This window comes from Lissotriton vulgaris, chromosome 1_2, assembly GCF_964263255.1.
Source record: "Lissotriton vulgaris chromosome 1_2, aLisVul1.2, whole genome shotgun sequence".
Classification (NCBI taxonomy): Eukaryota; Metazoa; Chordata; class Amphibia; order Caudata; family Salamandridae; genus Lissotriton; species Lissotriton vulgaris.
This window is the reverse complement of record NC_141686.1, coordinates 64,988,938-65,005,340: the sequence shown is the minus strand read 5'-3', so window position 1 is coordinate 65,005,340 and position 16,403 is coordinate 64,988,938. Positions and strand designations below refer to the sequence as shown.

Sequence of the window (16,403 nt, the reverse complement as noted above, 5' to 3'; positions counted from 1 at the left end):
TCATGGGGGTCATCTGGCCCCCACATTCTCTGCATGCCTTGAAACCAGATTTTCTCTGAATAGTCAGTCAATGTTACAAAGACACTACGACTCGCAACAAATAAAGTGCCATAAATGGTGAGTCCTGGGGAAAATGTTTTTATTAATTGTGCAGAAAAAATGGGAAGACATCAGCATGCCGACTAGGTCTTCTTATGGCTCCAATGACGTCACACCGAGTTCCGTGCAGACCCGTTCTATTGTGATGTGGATGTGGGAGAGCAAAGGAGAAAAGTTTCAATGGAATGCTGCGCATGGGGGTAATTCAAAAGGTGAGGAATCCACAGGCTGATGTACCCATCAGAAAATGTAATTCGTTAGCATGTGATGACTACAGTACAAAATGGTTTTCATCCAACTACTACAAGCCAGTGCATGCACCCAAAGGTTCATATCACTAAACAACCACTGGAGTCTTGCTCGCCTTTACCCAAGAGCATCAAGGAATTACTGCTCTCAATCGGAAATTCCTTGAACCAGGTGCTGGTGTTCCCTCTAGTGCATTTTGAGTAACAGAACACCAACCTCTATACTGAGTTTTACAGCTTGTTCCCTATCCATTATAGTGATACTGTACGTTTTAGGTCTCGATATTAATCCCTAGCCTTTACAATGCTTGCTCAAACTCTTGGCCCTAATGAGGACTCCCAAATAATGGAAGGGTTGAAATACTGTCGACATGACCAGTTGAATATCTAGCAGTTCAGGCTTATTGTAGGTCACTGCAATTGTAGGTCACTTAGTGATCTTCAATTTAGCGGTCTTTTGCAGCTTATGTGAAAACCCATTCCCAACTTTCTGTTCACTAGCCACTGCGCAATCACTCAAGTAAATTATTTTTTTTAAATGTGATGAAACAGATATATTAGATCTTTCCTAAAAGATAATCTATCAAAGAAAATGTTGAAATGTCTCATTTTTTATTTTTTTAATTGGATCATTTAAAGCCCCTTGTTAAAATATAGGAGTAACTTAATTGGTATGTTTTTTTTTTTAGACTTTATTAAATATATAGACTATCTGGACGGAACTGATTTTAACACTTTTTCCTCTCACTTTCTGTGCAATGTTCTTTTCTAATATTCATCATAAACAAGTTCCGCTGAGTTATCCATATTGGCACAAGCCTCTGAAATAGACAATTTTTTTCCAAAAGTCATCCGATGGGGCCGTTTACCAATGTACTTTGTAAATATTAGATAAAAACTTGCAATTTATGTACATCTGTGTGGCCATACTTGTGTATGTGCTGATGTAAGCCATTCCAATTTATGAACTGCAACATCCAAACTTTCTACAACTGCTGTTCTCTTTCTTAGTAAACATCATCAAGGAGGAAATCTTGCAAAGTTCATGATCGAGTTGCCAGGTATATCACACTTTAAAATTTTCACTGAATTACAAGCCAATCGATGAATAAGACAACAAGGAAGAAGCTGATCGGTTCTCCAGTTCAGAGGGGATGTGGCCTTGCAGTTTAGACTAGGATTCAAGTGGAGCAGAACCAAAACGGGGGGGGGGAGGAGACTGATTTATCTGTAGGGAGATCAATTAATGAGAAATCAAGGGAACTCAAAAACATATTCAGGAAAACCAATGAGGTGCTACAGAGGGGAACTGTCAAGGGTCTTCAAAGTCCACTGCATTCTCAACTGAGACTGACATACCCATCATCGTTTTGCAGAGGCCTCCCTCAGACTCCCAAAAAGAGTAAATAAAATGTGACGGTACAGGATGAGCAGGATTTACAGGTAAGAAAAAGGAATCTAAAAATATACCCATCACACTTTCCAGGAGACTTACATAAGGTACTCCACTTGGATGTGTATTTACTTACGTGGAATGACTATATTTGGCAGGTATTTGTTTTTTAAGCAACAAGATATTCAGATCTTCAAAACTAGATCCCTCACAGATTCACATTCTTGAATTATCTCTTGACGTTTGGCTGGGAAAGCTCAATAGTTCAATGTTAACATAGCAGTACTCAAATACAGCAAATGCCACTGAAAACACGTGGAAATCATTCAAAGACCCCAACTATCCCATCCACCTCAATATATGACCCAAAGTCCAGCCAATCGGGTAGAGGGGCAGATGCAACCCTCTTCATAGGCCCCAACAGCCAAATGTTCTACATCAAGCAACAGGTAATCTGCGGAGCTCTGCTCAACTACTCTTTACCTGGGTCATTAAGGTGAAGCAGAGTTCCTACCTTCAGCCCCAAGCATCTGAATTACATTTGTGAAATATTCGGTCTAGAAATATGGCTTTAAACAATGTGAGGTTTATCGGCCCAGAAAGGTTTATACTGACTGACAATCCTCACACACGACAATTTCTGTATGCATAAGCAGACTGCGACCTTTAGAAGAACTGTCAAAAGACAGGGAGGGAAGGTAGTTTTTTCTGGATGTAGTCTCATGTGGTATCATCTCAACAGTTTCTTTGAAATGCATAAATTGCAATTTGGAGATACCTACACCAAAATATGCAGTTTCTGGTGCCATCTCAGGGCTGTGATTTTCACATATTAAAAGACCCTCTGTGCCTGCTGGAAGGTATGGACGACTGGTCATGATGATGTTGCACCCTCTTCTTCAGGAAGCTCACCAACAAAGAAGAGACCAAAAAAGGAATCACTCTGATAATAGCGGCAATGGTACGCAGGAAAGAAACGAATGGTCTTGTGAAAATTATGGTTTGGTCGACAGTTCGCACGTTGTCAGTTTATGACATTTGATATGTTGCTTCCATTATCCAATGTCGCATTCCTGGCCAATTAGGCCATGGGTAGTTACAGAAATCAATGAAAAAATTTGTGGCATGTAGTAAAATGGGTTTGTGTTGCAGTAACCCCCGCCCCTACTTTTTGCCAGATTTCTGATACACTTTCACTGAGTGTGCCCTGGGTCCCTGCCAATCAGGTACCTAGGGTCTGTGTTCTTTCTTTAACCTGTCTCATTGGTTAAACGATTGGGACAACACTGGACTTCCTATAAGTTCATTGTAAAAGGTACCTATGATACAAAGGGCATGTTCGCCAGGGAAAGGCCTCTGAGGGCTGCAGTAAGTATTATGCCACCCTCCGAGACCTCTCACGACAAGCATGCACCACTGCCATAGCAGCCTGCGTATTGTGGTGCAGCTAAAATTGAAGAGTCAACATGCCTGCACAGCACTGCATGGGGCCTAGGTAAGTCACTCTTAAGGCAGGGTGCACTATCCCTCATGTGAGGACCTATCTGCATAAGGAGACTGCCCCCTATAATATCTAAGGCCAGTCTTAGATATTACAAGTGCCCAGTAAGGTCATACTGAGTATATGTTGTAGAACCTGGTCATTATGAGTTTCCTAGCACCATACTGGCTTTCTTGAATTCTGGGATGTTTGGTACCGAACATCTCAGAATAATGAACCTGCACTGATTCCAGTGTCAGATATATTATTCCCTGCACTCAAGGGTCCCTTCTAGAGAGGACCCTTGAACCAAGCCAGGCTCTGGTGCATTCCTGACTGGTGACACCAGCCTGCCATCACAAGACAAGTTACTGGACCACTGGTGTGAGAGCCTTCGCTCCCTGGGCCCAGGAATCTTTCCTGGGAGGAGTGTTCATACCCCTTGCCCAAAGGTCAGGAACAGCCATATGTGGCAGGGCGGTTTTAAAGGCCTTTATGCCTTTGCAAAGCGACCACCAGCCTCTCCCACTTCAGGAGCAGGCCCCCTTTTTTGTCTCACCCCCTTTTCGGTGGGATAACATACAGGAAAAAATATAATGGACCAGGAGGTGCGCCCACCTCAGCCAACCCTCAGGTGGGGGAGGAGACGTTAAGCCCACACTTCACCCCCCTGCAGATCAGACTGCCAAGGAAAGGGACCTTCAAAGGAGCCCCTTCGCCTTTGGTATGAGACTCTGGACTCTCTCATAGGAAAGGATGCCCATCCCCCCTGAATTTGAATTTAAAAACATTTGTATAGCGCGCTTCTACCACGCGGTTTCTTGGCACTTTTGGATTGCGAGGAGACAACAGGAGCGGAGGGAGTTTTAGACACTGTAGGCTCGGGAGAAGAGCAGGGTTTTAAGACCTTTCCGGAACTCAGTGTAGGGAGGTGTCGTGCGGAGTTCCGCAGGAAGGGAGTTCCAAAACACAGGAGCAAGAACTGCAAATTTTGTTCCGCCCGCCTTTTTCTTTCTGAATCGGTGGGTGGTTAGAAGTGCCTGATGGGTGGAACGGAGCTCTCTGCCCGGTATGTAAGGCTTGATAACAGAGCAAATGAACTCCAGGGCGGTGCCCATTTTGGCCTGAAAGGTGGTACAGCCAAGCTTGAACAAGGCTCGCTCTTTCACCGGCAGCCAGTGTAGTGCCTGCAGTAGAGGAGTGGCACGGTGGAGATTGGGCAGGCCGTAGATCAGGCGGGCAGCCTGGTTCTGCACTAGCTGCAGACGGTGAATGGCGTAGGCCGGAGCGCCGTTGTAAATGATGTTACCATAATCAAGGCGCGAGAGCACCATAGCCATCATTATGATATTTAGGGCAGGTAGGGAGAAAAAGCGAGAGATCTTCCTAATGGTTCTGAGGGAAAAGAAGCAGGAGGAAACAACAGAGTTAACCTGTGAGTGAACGGAGAGTGAAGGGTTAAGGAAGATACCCAGGGTTTTGACCTTGGGGACAGGGAGCGGGGGAACACCAAGTGAAAGTGGCCAGTGAGAAGGGGACCAGGGACTGCAACCACCTCCGGTCAAGACTAGCTCCGTCTTGTCCGGATTGAGTTTGAGGTGGTTGCAGTTCATCCAATCCTGGATGAACAACATGACAGATTTAACGTTCTGGGAAGATGAGGGGAAATGGGAAAGGTTGAAAATTAGCTGGAGGTCATCGGCGTAATTGAACACCGTGACCTCAAGCTGCTGTAACATAAAAATAAGGGGGTAGATGTATAAATTAAACAAAAGAGGGGAAAGTGAGGAACCTTGGGGGACCCCGCATACTACCTTACGGGAGGCAGCAGTGAAACCAGCTAGGTAGACCGTCTGGGCCCTATCACTCAGGAAGGACTCGAGCCAGGCGAGGGCCAGGCCCTCTATGCCCGCCGCCCTGACACGGGTGAGGAGGATGGAATGGTCCACCGTGTCAAAAGCGGTGGACAGGTCTAAAAGAATGAGGGCCTGCGGGAGGTTGATGTCAATGCCCTCGCGTAGGCTGTCCATCACTGAGAGTGCTTCACTTTTTGCAGGAGGACAGCCGGAAAAATTAGTTAGATTAGGAAGGGTGCCAACATTCAGCCAGCAACACCCCTAGAGTTGAGCAGGTGAAGTCGACCCCTCTCTTCAGATTGTTCAGTCTGGTCTTGGAGAGAATTAACAAACCAAGGACAGGGTTATACCGACGTCATAACTGTAGTAATCATAGGAGGGTGTACTCGCCCTAAAAGAAAGTAGCCCATTGGCCAATACTTGGCACTCCCTCTGACACCCCTAAATTCAGTATTAGGGGTTTGGGGGGTGGGGGGAGGTGTCAGCAGAGCAGATCTGATGACCCAAGAGGACACCGAAGAGCAGCAAAAGCAAGGAATTCTGAAGATCGCACCTGCCTTGGCTCCAGCCCCACTGGCCTGCCTGCAGCCCCCTTTGAAAACTGCGCTAAAGTCGACATGCAGCTGTTGACTGCATAACTTGGTAGGACTGCATGACTTCGAAAAAGACTCTAGATCTCTAGTAAACAACGGACCTCTTCTGAAGAATCTCCAAAGACTGAGGCCCCAGGCACCGCCAAAACCAGACACAGGGCTCGACAAATCTGCAAAATTGTACTAGTCCTGCAGGTCTAGTAACTCAGAAAATCCCCTCGACCCAGCTGCAACCTACTCGACCTCGGTCTCTGAAAACAAAGCAAAATTGACAAGTTAACAAGATTTAAAGGCATCTTTATTGTCCAGTCCCTTTGTGAGCAATAAAAATCTTGTTATCTTGTCACTTTCGCTCCGTGTTCAAAGAGAGGACAAAAGTTAGTTTGTCTTCCTACTCGCCAGTAAAGGCGAGTAGGACCTAAAATAGCTCGTCCTTATCCATTCTCCCTCGCAGATGAGAGCGGGCGAGTGGATTTGTCGAGCCCTGAGACACCTGAAGCAAACACTGCACCAGTCGCCTCAGGTCCGAGTTGAATTGGGCCAACAAGTTTCCCCAGCACTCCAGAGCTGGAGTCAAATGTGATTTCATCCCTCCTGGACTCTGATGTCACCTGCAGCTTCTGCACACAGGCCACCACTACCATGACAGCGCCCATAAGGAAAAAACAGACGTCTAAAGACACCTCTGGACCCGTCACTCCTGGGATTTGGAGAAGTGGACCAACAATGACGCCCTCGTCTATAAGCATCATAAGGCCTGAGCCCAGTCACTGGTTAAGCCAGGCTGGCTTCCTCGCCAGAGCCTGCATCTTTTTAACAGAGACTGGTCCCCATTGAAACGCATTGGGCACCTGACATGGTTTTGCACCCTGCCGCTCTCATGGTGCTGGTGGTTTACTGTTGGTGCTGCCGTGGAACTTGCTCATCACTCACCTTAACTCCTGGAGATTGGTCCTGTAAGTTGATGTACTATATATATTAGCAGAACTTACGTTTCCTTCCATAGGATAACATTCCAGAACTTTGAAACTGCACTGTGTTCACTTTTTAAAGTGAAAGGAATTTATATTTACAAACATACATACCTGAACGAGTTTTTTCTGATGCCTAAACCAATATAAAGATACTTGCTATTTTTATAAATTGGTGTGGGTATGGATCTCGTTCCTGAGTAGAGTTATCATTTATGAACCATTGTTTGTATTTTGTGAGTGTCTTGCACTCCTCGTGTTAAGCCTAAGGCTGCTCGACCACACTACCACCTAATAGAGCACTTTGGGACTGCGTAACAAGCCCCTGTCTGCTAATAAGGGAACACAGACTCTTACACGGTATAGCAGATAACTGATATATCACATAAAAAGCCAACTTCCTACAAGTTGCCAAACCTGTTTTCCTGTGGGAATGTAGCAGAGTGGTAGCCACACCTCTAGGATGGTCTATAAAGCTCTCTAGACCGAGATCTCGAGAGTGGGCAGAATGGAGCGCTCGGTCATTCCCAGATACTCTCCCCTAGAGGCAAAAATCATACTCACCAACATTAAGGAACAAACTATCCATCCTCTATCAGATGCTGCGCAATCAGCCAGATCCCTTGGTTGGAGTGAGGGAGGCGTGGACACGGGACTTGGGGCCTTTTGAGGAAGAGCACTGGATTGAAGCAGTGGTTGCACCTAGGTAGGGTGTGATAACCTCTCAGTTCTATTTGCTTCAACTCAAACTGCTGCATCGAACATATCACACAAGAGCACAGCTGTTTAAAACGGGACTGATTGGCCCTGGGATTGCCTACGCTGTGGAGACCCCATGGGGCCTGTTACACACCTTCTGGCGCTGCCCAGCCCAATCATACTTTTGGCAGGGGATACTGGGGTCCTTGGAGACAGTATTGGGTTGGAAAATCTCTAGGAATTCAAAATTGATCTTTCTACACAATATGGAGGACTTAAAGGGTGACAGATGCAAGAGGGTGCTGCTCTGGTTGGGCCTGCTGATAGCCAAACGTGACATTGCAAGGGCGTTGAAAGACACTGCGGCCCCACTCATAACTGGGTTGGACACAAGTATGTACTACTGCATGGGCCTGGAACGTCCAGTATACCTGGCTAGGGGTTATCCAAAGAAACATCATGAAATCGGGACAGATCGGGCCGGGCTTTGAGGGACACATCTAGATCCATGTCCATCCTGGCCTTGGTCCTTGGAGGGGAAGATCTAATCTTTCAGGCCACCTCCAACTGACTTTATGGGACAATGTTTGATATATTGTTACTCCCTCTGTGGCACTGTGTAGATACTGCTGGCTCTGTACCACTCTGGGATAGTTGGATGTCACACTTCACAGGAAGTTATCAGGCGGGTGAGACCCTGTTAGCCCATTGGTTAGTGACCAAAACCACCCCACTTTCCGAGAATAAAAAGGGCACCCATAACTCAGATCTCGTTGAACTGGAGAAGAGAACCAAAGGAGGACTGCCCTTTTGTACCAAAGACCCGGTGAAGAGACTCTGCAACAAAGTTGGATTGCTGCACCTTGGGCTAACAAAGAAAACTATGCCTGCTGTGTCCTATTAATGGTGAAGCAGACTCTTGAGCCCAGACATATGTAAGACACTACATAGGTCAGAAGGCTGACCTGTTCATGGCACAATATCAAAAAAGCAGAGGTAGCCTGTCTGGCAAGTTGGTAGCCGAAGTGTCCGGATTGCAGCTCTTCACCCTCACGCAGTGTAAAGGACTATGACCTGACACTCCAAAATTTGCACCCAAGTCTGCTGGACCCAGGAGAGTCGCCAGAGTGCAGCTGTGTTACCCAGAAGGCAAATCTTAAACCACCGTACCGGGCAACTGGACTTCTGCAAAGCTCCAGAAGACTTTGAAGGAAGTAAACTCATGGCCAGGATCACCTCACCAATCCCATAGTCCAAGTAGACGCCACAGGAAGACCCCCGTTGACTGCACACCATCTTCAACATCCAGTATCCCCTTGCATGAGCACCACCCCAATATAAGCCAATGGCAAGGACACACTGACACTGGACTGGAAACATCTTCTCATGAGGGTAACTTTCTTTAGACCTTACTGGAACCCTAAACTGACCCTGCCAGAGATGGTCACCCAAAGTAACTAAGTAACCGCAAAGCAACTTGCTTATGTTTTTATTGAAAATGTTTTCAAGTGTCAAATAGTTGAATTTTCCAGTGCTTGTTTGAGATGAAGTGAAAAGATGTGATTGACGATAGCTTGTAAATCTGCATCTCCGGAAGCCTCTTGTGGATCTTTTTTGTTTCGCGGTCTAAAATTATTAAAAATCTAATAATGTTTCGGAATTGGTGTCAGATTGAGTGTCTTGTTTCTTCTTAAACTGATTTGGTGCTGTTCAAATGCTTTCCACTTGTTCCTTTGTGTGAGCCCGTCTGCTCAGAGCCACAGTTACCCAGGATGGAGCTAAGGCTTAACCAATGTTGCAGAACTGAAGTTAAAGGTTAAGTAACTTCCTTCGGTCAAACCTTAATCCTCATATAGATATGTGGAGTAGCCTTGGGCAGGGAGGATGACGGCAAACTCAGACCCTAGTAGCAGCCTAACGGCACCCCACCCGAGTTAGTACCCAGAAACAGTGTTCCACCCCAGAAGCTGGCACTACAAACCCCAGTCAGCAACTGAATGCTGAAGTAGTGAGGGGATAGGACAAAGTTCTCCAGACAGCCGGAATTGCCGTCTGGTTATTCCAGCAAGATTAAAAATATTTAAAAAAAGGTAGTAACCTGGCTAGTGAGTCCAGCAAGACCTTTCAGATATCAAATGTAACCCTTTTCACTTGTATGGATCATAAAGGAGAGGGTAGGTTAGAAAGGGCTCACCTACAAGTCAAAGGCTATTTTGTGCTCCTGGAAGGTGCTTCTAAGGCTGAAGCATCAAAATGTGCTCCCAAATGCAGGGATGCACATAAGAATTTTAAGAAGCTTATGATGGAGCTTGAATACTAGCGTAATGATGCAGTAATGCCTTCAATTAAATGTATTGTGTGTGTGTGTGTGTGTGTGTGTGAGTGAGTGGGGGAGGGTGGGAGAGGGTGAAGGGCGTTCAAATTCGGCAGACAACGGAATAGGTATTATTTAATTATACCTATAGCAGTCTGTCGACTACCCGCCTCATCTCACACCCTGCCCCCCATACCACCCACTGTGCCGGTCGATTTCAATTTTTATTTTTATTTTAAAACATTTCCTTGTAGCTGCAGGTTTTAAATTTATGACAATTTTATATGTAAAAAATGCTAACCTAAAAAATGTGCTTTGGGATGCTGAATGTGTGGAGAGTCCTGTAAGGAAGAACCGGTCATTAAATCAAGCATTGGCATAGCTAATAGGGCTCGCCTTTGGGACCTTATAAGTGTTTAGTTATGCCGCACATTATCCTTGGTGAAACAACATCAACTGTTGCATGGCTAAACACTTATAAGGTCCCAAAGGAGAGACCTACTGGCTATGCAGATGCTTCTTTTTCATTTGCTGGCTCTACACCAGGCAGTGGGGACACTCCTCCACCATTGCAGAGGAGCCGCCGCTGAGTGCATCCCTCCAGCAACCACTGACTGAAATGAAGCTGTGTCTATCCAGGCTTACAAAGCAACGCGTTTGAAAAACATTTCGAAAACCATATCTGACACACTGGCGATTAGCACAGAAATTCTTAATTGGGGCTTTCATTTCACCTCAGATTTTATATAATCATTTTCCTATCTAATCTTAGTTCAACTCACAGGTATGTGTAGTGAAACGATGGAGCGCTCAGTGAGTGTATTTTTAGGAATCTGGCAACGAAAATGCAAATTATATTGTTACAAGTAGAGTTACACTAAATATAGAGCGGACGCCTCTGTAGCAGGCTCAGATTTAGAATAGGATGTGGACCTTATGTAAAATTTGGATCTCAGCCGAGATTTTTTCAAGTTCTTTCCATGGATGTCGGCCAGGTCTCATCCAGACTCTCTGGTGTGCTTTTCTAATTCAGGCTCCACCGCAAGTGCAAAACACCGGACTGAGGCGCTTCCAGACTGCGTGCAAGAATCCGGCAGATAGACCAAAGGCAAGCTGCCCACCTCGGTCACTGAAGTGCAGACTGACTGAGCTGCTCGGGTTGAAAAGTCTCTCCTTTGTTTTTGTTGCCGGTTCAGAGCGCCCTCTAATTAGCCCTTTCTGTTAGTGTCCAGTCTTACAGGGTCTACCTCGGAAGGCAGTGTTTGGCTTGCGCGCTCCGGTGTGCAGAAGTGTCCGTGCGACAGGTCTGCAAGTTTCCAGTCGCTGCCTGAGCCCTTTTGATATCTTGCTGGCAGCAGCAGCGCTCCCTCCCGCCACCAGCAGTGATAGCCTCACAATGCTGCAGAAGCTTCTCTCAAGACTTGGCTCAGGGCCAGCGCATCCTTCAGCTGCTAAGCCGGTGATCTGCTCCCAGTGTTGGCTGTCTGTACATAGTGTCCTTTGGAGCGGGGGTGTTTTTAGTCGCTGCAGCGCCGGAGTTGGCGCATGCATACTTCTTTTGCCTGCAAGCTCACCTTGCACTAAGGGTTGTTAAGTGATGTTCGCATCGGCTGGTGTTCTACTTGCCTGGCACAAAAAGGGTACTGCAGTTCGAAAATGGAGCACAAATCAGAGTGTAGTTTTCTTAGTTTCTTCTATTAAGAGATGACCTGGTATGAACTCTTTACACAGAGACGGTTAAAACAAGCCCGCGAGTGGTGCGCAAGAGCGTGCGCGCGCTTGTGTGAGCGATCGGCTTCCAATTATCGCGGACGAGTCTGGGCACGATAATTCTAAACAGATGTCGCCCGTGCGGGTAACCGCAAGCAATAGGCCGTGGGCGGAGCAAAGGTGGGACATGCAACCGCCTTTGCCCAATTGCGTGTGGTCTTTCTTAGAAAGAGTCACACAAAGCCCAATAGCCTGTGACAAAAACACACGCACAAGCGTGTGGTGAGCTTACTGAAGCCCCTTACTAAAAGCCTTGCAGAGGCTCGACCTAAAAATGAAAAACAACATTTTTTGCAATTAAACTCAATGAAAAGATCAAAAATGGCAACTAGAAAAAAATTGAAACACCAGGAAAACCCAGTTTAGAGTCCAGAGATTCTCAGAACATTGTTGTACAAATATTCGTACATACATAAATTGAAAGAATTAGGCATTTACTACAACGCATTTGTAATGGTGTTTACTTTTTTAGATGCCATAACATCAAAACAATTGGCTCTCTCACCTTGAACACTTGATCCAGTGTCAGGCAGCGGTTTGCATCAGGATGGATTGTCCAAAAAGATATTTTCCCATTGGCAGAGGTTTCACGCACAAACATGTCATGTAGAGAGAGATTGTGCCTGATGGAATTCTGTAAGGGTGGAGGAGAAAGTAAAATGCTCAGCCATCAGCTACCCACATGGGCAAAAGTCACAGGTCCTGCCTTCATGGCTAGTTGCTACTACAAGTGTAAGATTACAATGGACAAATCAGTCAACACAACAAGCATTCACTATTACCCTTACAATTTCCTCCCTAGTCGCAATCTAACAGAGGGGCACCAGATGCTGATCGTCTCATGCTACACCTAAACATAGATAGCTATTATTGCCACAGAACTATGAATGGATGTCAAGTGTCTTCTGTAACTGCACAAATACCACCTTCCAGACAAAATATCCCCGCTTTTTAACAGGCCAGGATTAACTTCGGGCCACTTGAAGTCTGCCCAAATTTACTACAAATGTTCTATCTGATTTAACGTGTTTCATCCTGGCACTAATTATCCTGGAAACTTCTTTAAAAAACTACAATTTTCCCTTAAAGACTGTTTTTGCTCTTTAAGTGTAATCTTACAATCGGCAGCTTCATTCCTATCCCACCTTTTCATTTGCCAATATTGTTTTCAACATTTTGCACTAATGTATGGACACCATAGCCAACATGGATGCAAAAAAGCTACAGTTGTTCTTGTTCAGTTCTACTGGGCAAAAGGATATTGATGGCAGTTGGTGAGGCGGAAACTAATAGTTTCTTACCTGTCGGTGTAGTTTTGCAGCTTGAAGATCTTTCTGGATTCACTATGCTGTGCATATTCCGCTATCTGGTAGTTGGGTCCGGAATCGTAGTCTTTTTTCTCTTTGTAGCCCAGGTGGGCGTCGACTCTTCTGTGCAGGTCCCACAGAGCAGACTGAGAAACACCTTAGGGATTTGCTTAGGGTAAGCTTTCCTGGTTAGTTTGTCTTCAACCAGACTCCACCCGAGTCCTTTTGAATGTTCTCTATAAGAGTGTATATATTGTTTTATGTAGAAGCATGCACCTAAATTACATAGGAGTGTTATTCTGATTCTGCTCCTGTTGTATTTCCTTCCATTTAGGTTGCATTATTCAAGACAGGACCATTTGGCCTGTCCAACTACAGACCTTGAGACCCAAGGTTGTATTAAGTTTTTAATTTTTACTTGTCACTGTGTAGTACGAGCACCAAGGTCCTGAGGAATTGCTAGTTTAGCATGAAACATGTCGACCTCAACTGAAGGTTGTAGATAGCCTTGCCACATACTAGCGCAGCATCTATCTCCCCTCCCACCATTTTAACTAAGGGAGTTAGCCACGTTAATAAAGTCCCTTGTGGACTAACCCACCTTTTTTAACTAATCACCACCCACTCACGACTACACATTCACCTACCTTCTCACAAGCATGCACCATATGGCTGGAACAAAAGATCTCCGCTAAAGAGCCCCTTCGCGGGTGCCCGTCGGACATTGCAGCGCCAGTCTGACGAGGAGCAGGACCCATATGATGAAGCATGACACCTAGCTTGCTAGGTGTGTGAGGGTTCTAGTTCCCAAGAGGGGATTCCCCTTACTTCCCTCTTGGTTTTTGCTTCCACTTCACAACACACACTCTCCTTTCCTCCCACCTAGTCCTTCTGGGGAACTGTGTGTACTCTCTTTGTTGCTAGTGAATTGGACACACACACTGGACCCCGTTAAAAATTGTCCACCGAAGGTTCCACTCCTTGTGAAATATTTATTTTACAATCTCAGACAGCATTGTGGATTTCTATTGAAAAGAATTTTAGATCCTAACTGTGAACATCAGTTGCTGTATTATATTCAAAAGTCCAATTATTTAGGACAGAGCAAAAGTCACAGTAAAAGGCTACCACACTAGCCAAAAGATAATAAAGAGAAGAAACACAAGGAGATTATGTATCAAAATTATTATTATAGAGATCCCCAATGCGGTCTATGAGATTGTAAAATAAATCCCTTGCTGGCAATTTGCTTTTTATATAATATCTGCCCAAGCCCGTAAGGGTATATTTGGTTACCCACCCCTTCTTTACTGAATATATGTTGAAGCACTCTTTGTCCTACTTGTGCTTCCTTGTTCATCTGTACATCCACGCAATAGTGCTTAGTGAACGTGTGCACTGAAGCCCATGTTGCCGCCAGGCATATGTCCTGAATTGGTGTGTTGGCCAGAAAGACAATTGTTGCTCCTTTCTTCCTGGTCGAGTGGGCCTGTGCCCCTCCTGTTAGCTCCTGCCCCACTTGCTTGTGGCAGAATTGTATCGTTTGTGCGATCCATCGAGCTATGGTGTTCTTAGTCACTGGTCTACCCAGGTAACTGTTTGCGAAGGATACGAAGAACTGTTTTGTCTTCCTGTGTTCTTTCGTCCTTTCAATGTAGTGCATCACAGCCCTTCTTGCGTCTAGAGTGTGGAGCGCCCTCTAAGCGCTTGTCGTGGGGTTCTGGAAGAAGCTAGGAATTTGAATACTCGGATTCATGTGGAACCTTGGCACCACCTTTGGCATGAAGTGCGGGTCTGTTCTCATCACGACCCCGTCACTGTGTATCTGGATGTAGGGTTCCTGCAGTGTTAGTGCCTGTAGTTCGCTCACCCTGCGTAGCGAGGTGATTGCTACCAGAAAGGCTGCTTTCATTGTCGCACAAGTTACTACTTGTGTAACGATATATCTGTAAGAGACATTAGTTAGTGATAGATTCCTTACCTTAGAATATCCCCAGGCGTCAGACTGGATCCGGAAACTTTTGCGTAGCAATACCCCTGCGCGCCGGTAGGCGTCGTCTGCGGCTCCGCGTCCGTCGTCGGCGTCGTGAGCGCCGGGATGACGTCGGAGTATATAGACGGCGCCCATGCGCGCTGACGTCAGTTCTGATAACACAGCTTTTCCGCGCCAGATACGCAGAGCCATGATAGAACTAACACTGGTGCCATGAAACTAGGGCCCTGAAAGGGGATGACCTTAACCCTAAATATCGGTTCGCAGAACGGGGAGGATGGGAGGGCGGTAAGGAATCTATCACTAACTAATGTCTCTTACAGATATATCGTTACACAAGTAGTAACTTGTGCATCTGAAAGAGACACGTTAGTGATAGATTCCTTACCTTAGAATAGATACCCCAGCAATACCAACCCCGGTGGTGGGTCTGCGAACCAATATCACACCAGAAAGTCCTGGAGGACGGAACGGCCAAAGAAGCCATCCCTCCGGACTTGACTGTCCAGGCAGTAGTGTCTTGCGAACGTGTGCAGCGAGGCCCACGTGGCTGCCTGACAGATGTCCTGCAGGGGGACACCGCGGCCCAGGGCAGTTGTTGTTGCCGTGGCCCGAGTGGAGTGAGCCCGCAATCCAGCCGGGGGCTCCTTCCTCGCCATGGAGTAGCATGCTTGGATGCACAAGATGATCCACCTAGAGATGGTCCTCTTGTGTACTGCCTTCCCCTTCTTCGCGCCCACGTAACCAACGAAGAGTTGGTCATCCACCCGGAATTGGCGAGTGCGGTCTAGGTAGTAGGAGAGCGCACGTTTTGGATCCAGACGGTGGAGCCTCTCCTCCTCTTTCGAGGGATGCGGAGGCGGAAAGAAGGTGGGCAAAGTGATGGACTGCCCGATGTGGAAGGCCGTGACAACCTTGGGCAGAAAGGAAGGTCGTGTACGCAACACCACCTTATCAGGATGAACAGACAGGAAAGGTGGAGAAGAAGAAAGAGCCTGGAGCTCACTCACCCTCCTGGCAGAGGTGATGGCAACCAGGAAGGCCGTCTTTAGAGTAAGGAGACGAAGAGGGCAGTTATGAAGTGGCTCAAAGGGAGCACACATCAGATAGGTGACAACAAGATTCAAGTCCCACTGGGGCATCACGAAGGGAACAGGAGGGAACATGTGCGTGATGCCCTTCAGAAATCTACTTACAATAGGAGACTTGAATAAAGAAGGCTGATCTGGTAGCCTCAGGAAGGCTGATAGAGCAGAAAGGTACCCTTTAAGAGTGCCCAGAGCAGAGCCCTGCTGGGCAAGGGAAAGAAGAAAGAGCAGCACTTCCGAAAGGGGTGCAGAGAGAGGATCCACAGCCTTTGCTGTGCACCATGCCACAAATCTGTTCCACCGGCAGGCGTATACCGACTTCGTGGAGGGACGCCTGGCTGCCAGAATGATATCACAGACTTCGGGAGGCAAGTCAAATGGCCTCAACTGCCGCCGCTCAATCTCCAAGCTTGTAGGTGGAGACTGGACAGGTTCGGGTGCAGGACCGTCCCCTGCTGCTGCGACAGAAGGTCCTCCCGAAGAGGCAGACGAATAGGGGGATCGACTGACATGCTGAGTAGCTCGGGATACCAGTATCTTCGTGCCCAGTCCGGAGCCACAAGGACGACCTGGGCCCGGTCGCGCCTGATCT

The 16,403-nt window shown here is 46.6% G+C and overlaps 1 protein-coding gene across 2 annotated transcripts in view; it reads right to left on the bottom strand.

Annotated features, from left to right (window-relative positions):
* FOXM1 (forkhead box M1) overlaps positions 1 to 16,403 on the bottom strand; it is a 192,324-nt gene that overhangs the window by 106,838 nt on the left and 69,083 nt on the right. For both annotated transcript variants that reach the window (XM_086952815.1, XM_086952816.1), the window contains exon 5: positions 11,929 to 12,057. In XM_086952815.1, coding sequence (XP_086808941.1) covers positions 11,929 to 12,057 — 129 coding nt within the window. The remainder of the gene's footprint in view (positions 1 to 11,928; positions 12,058 to 16,403) is intronic.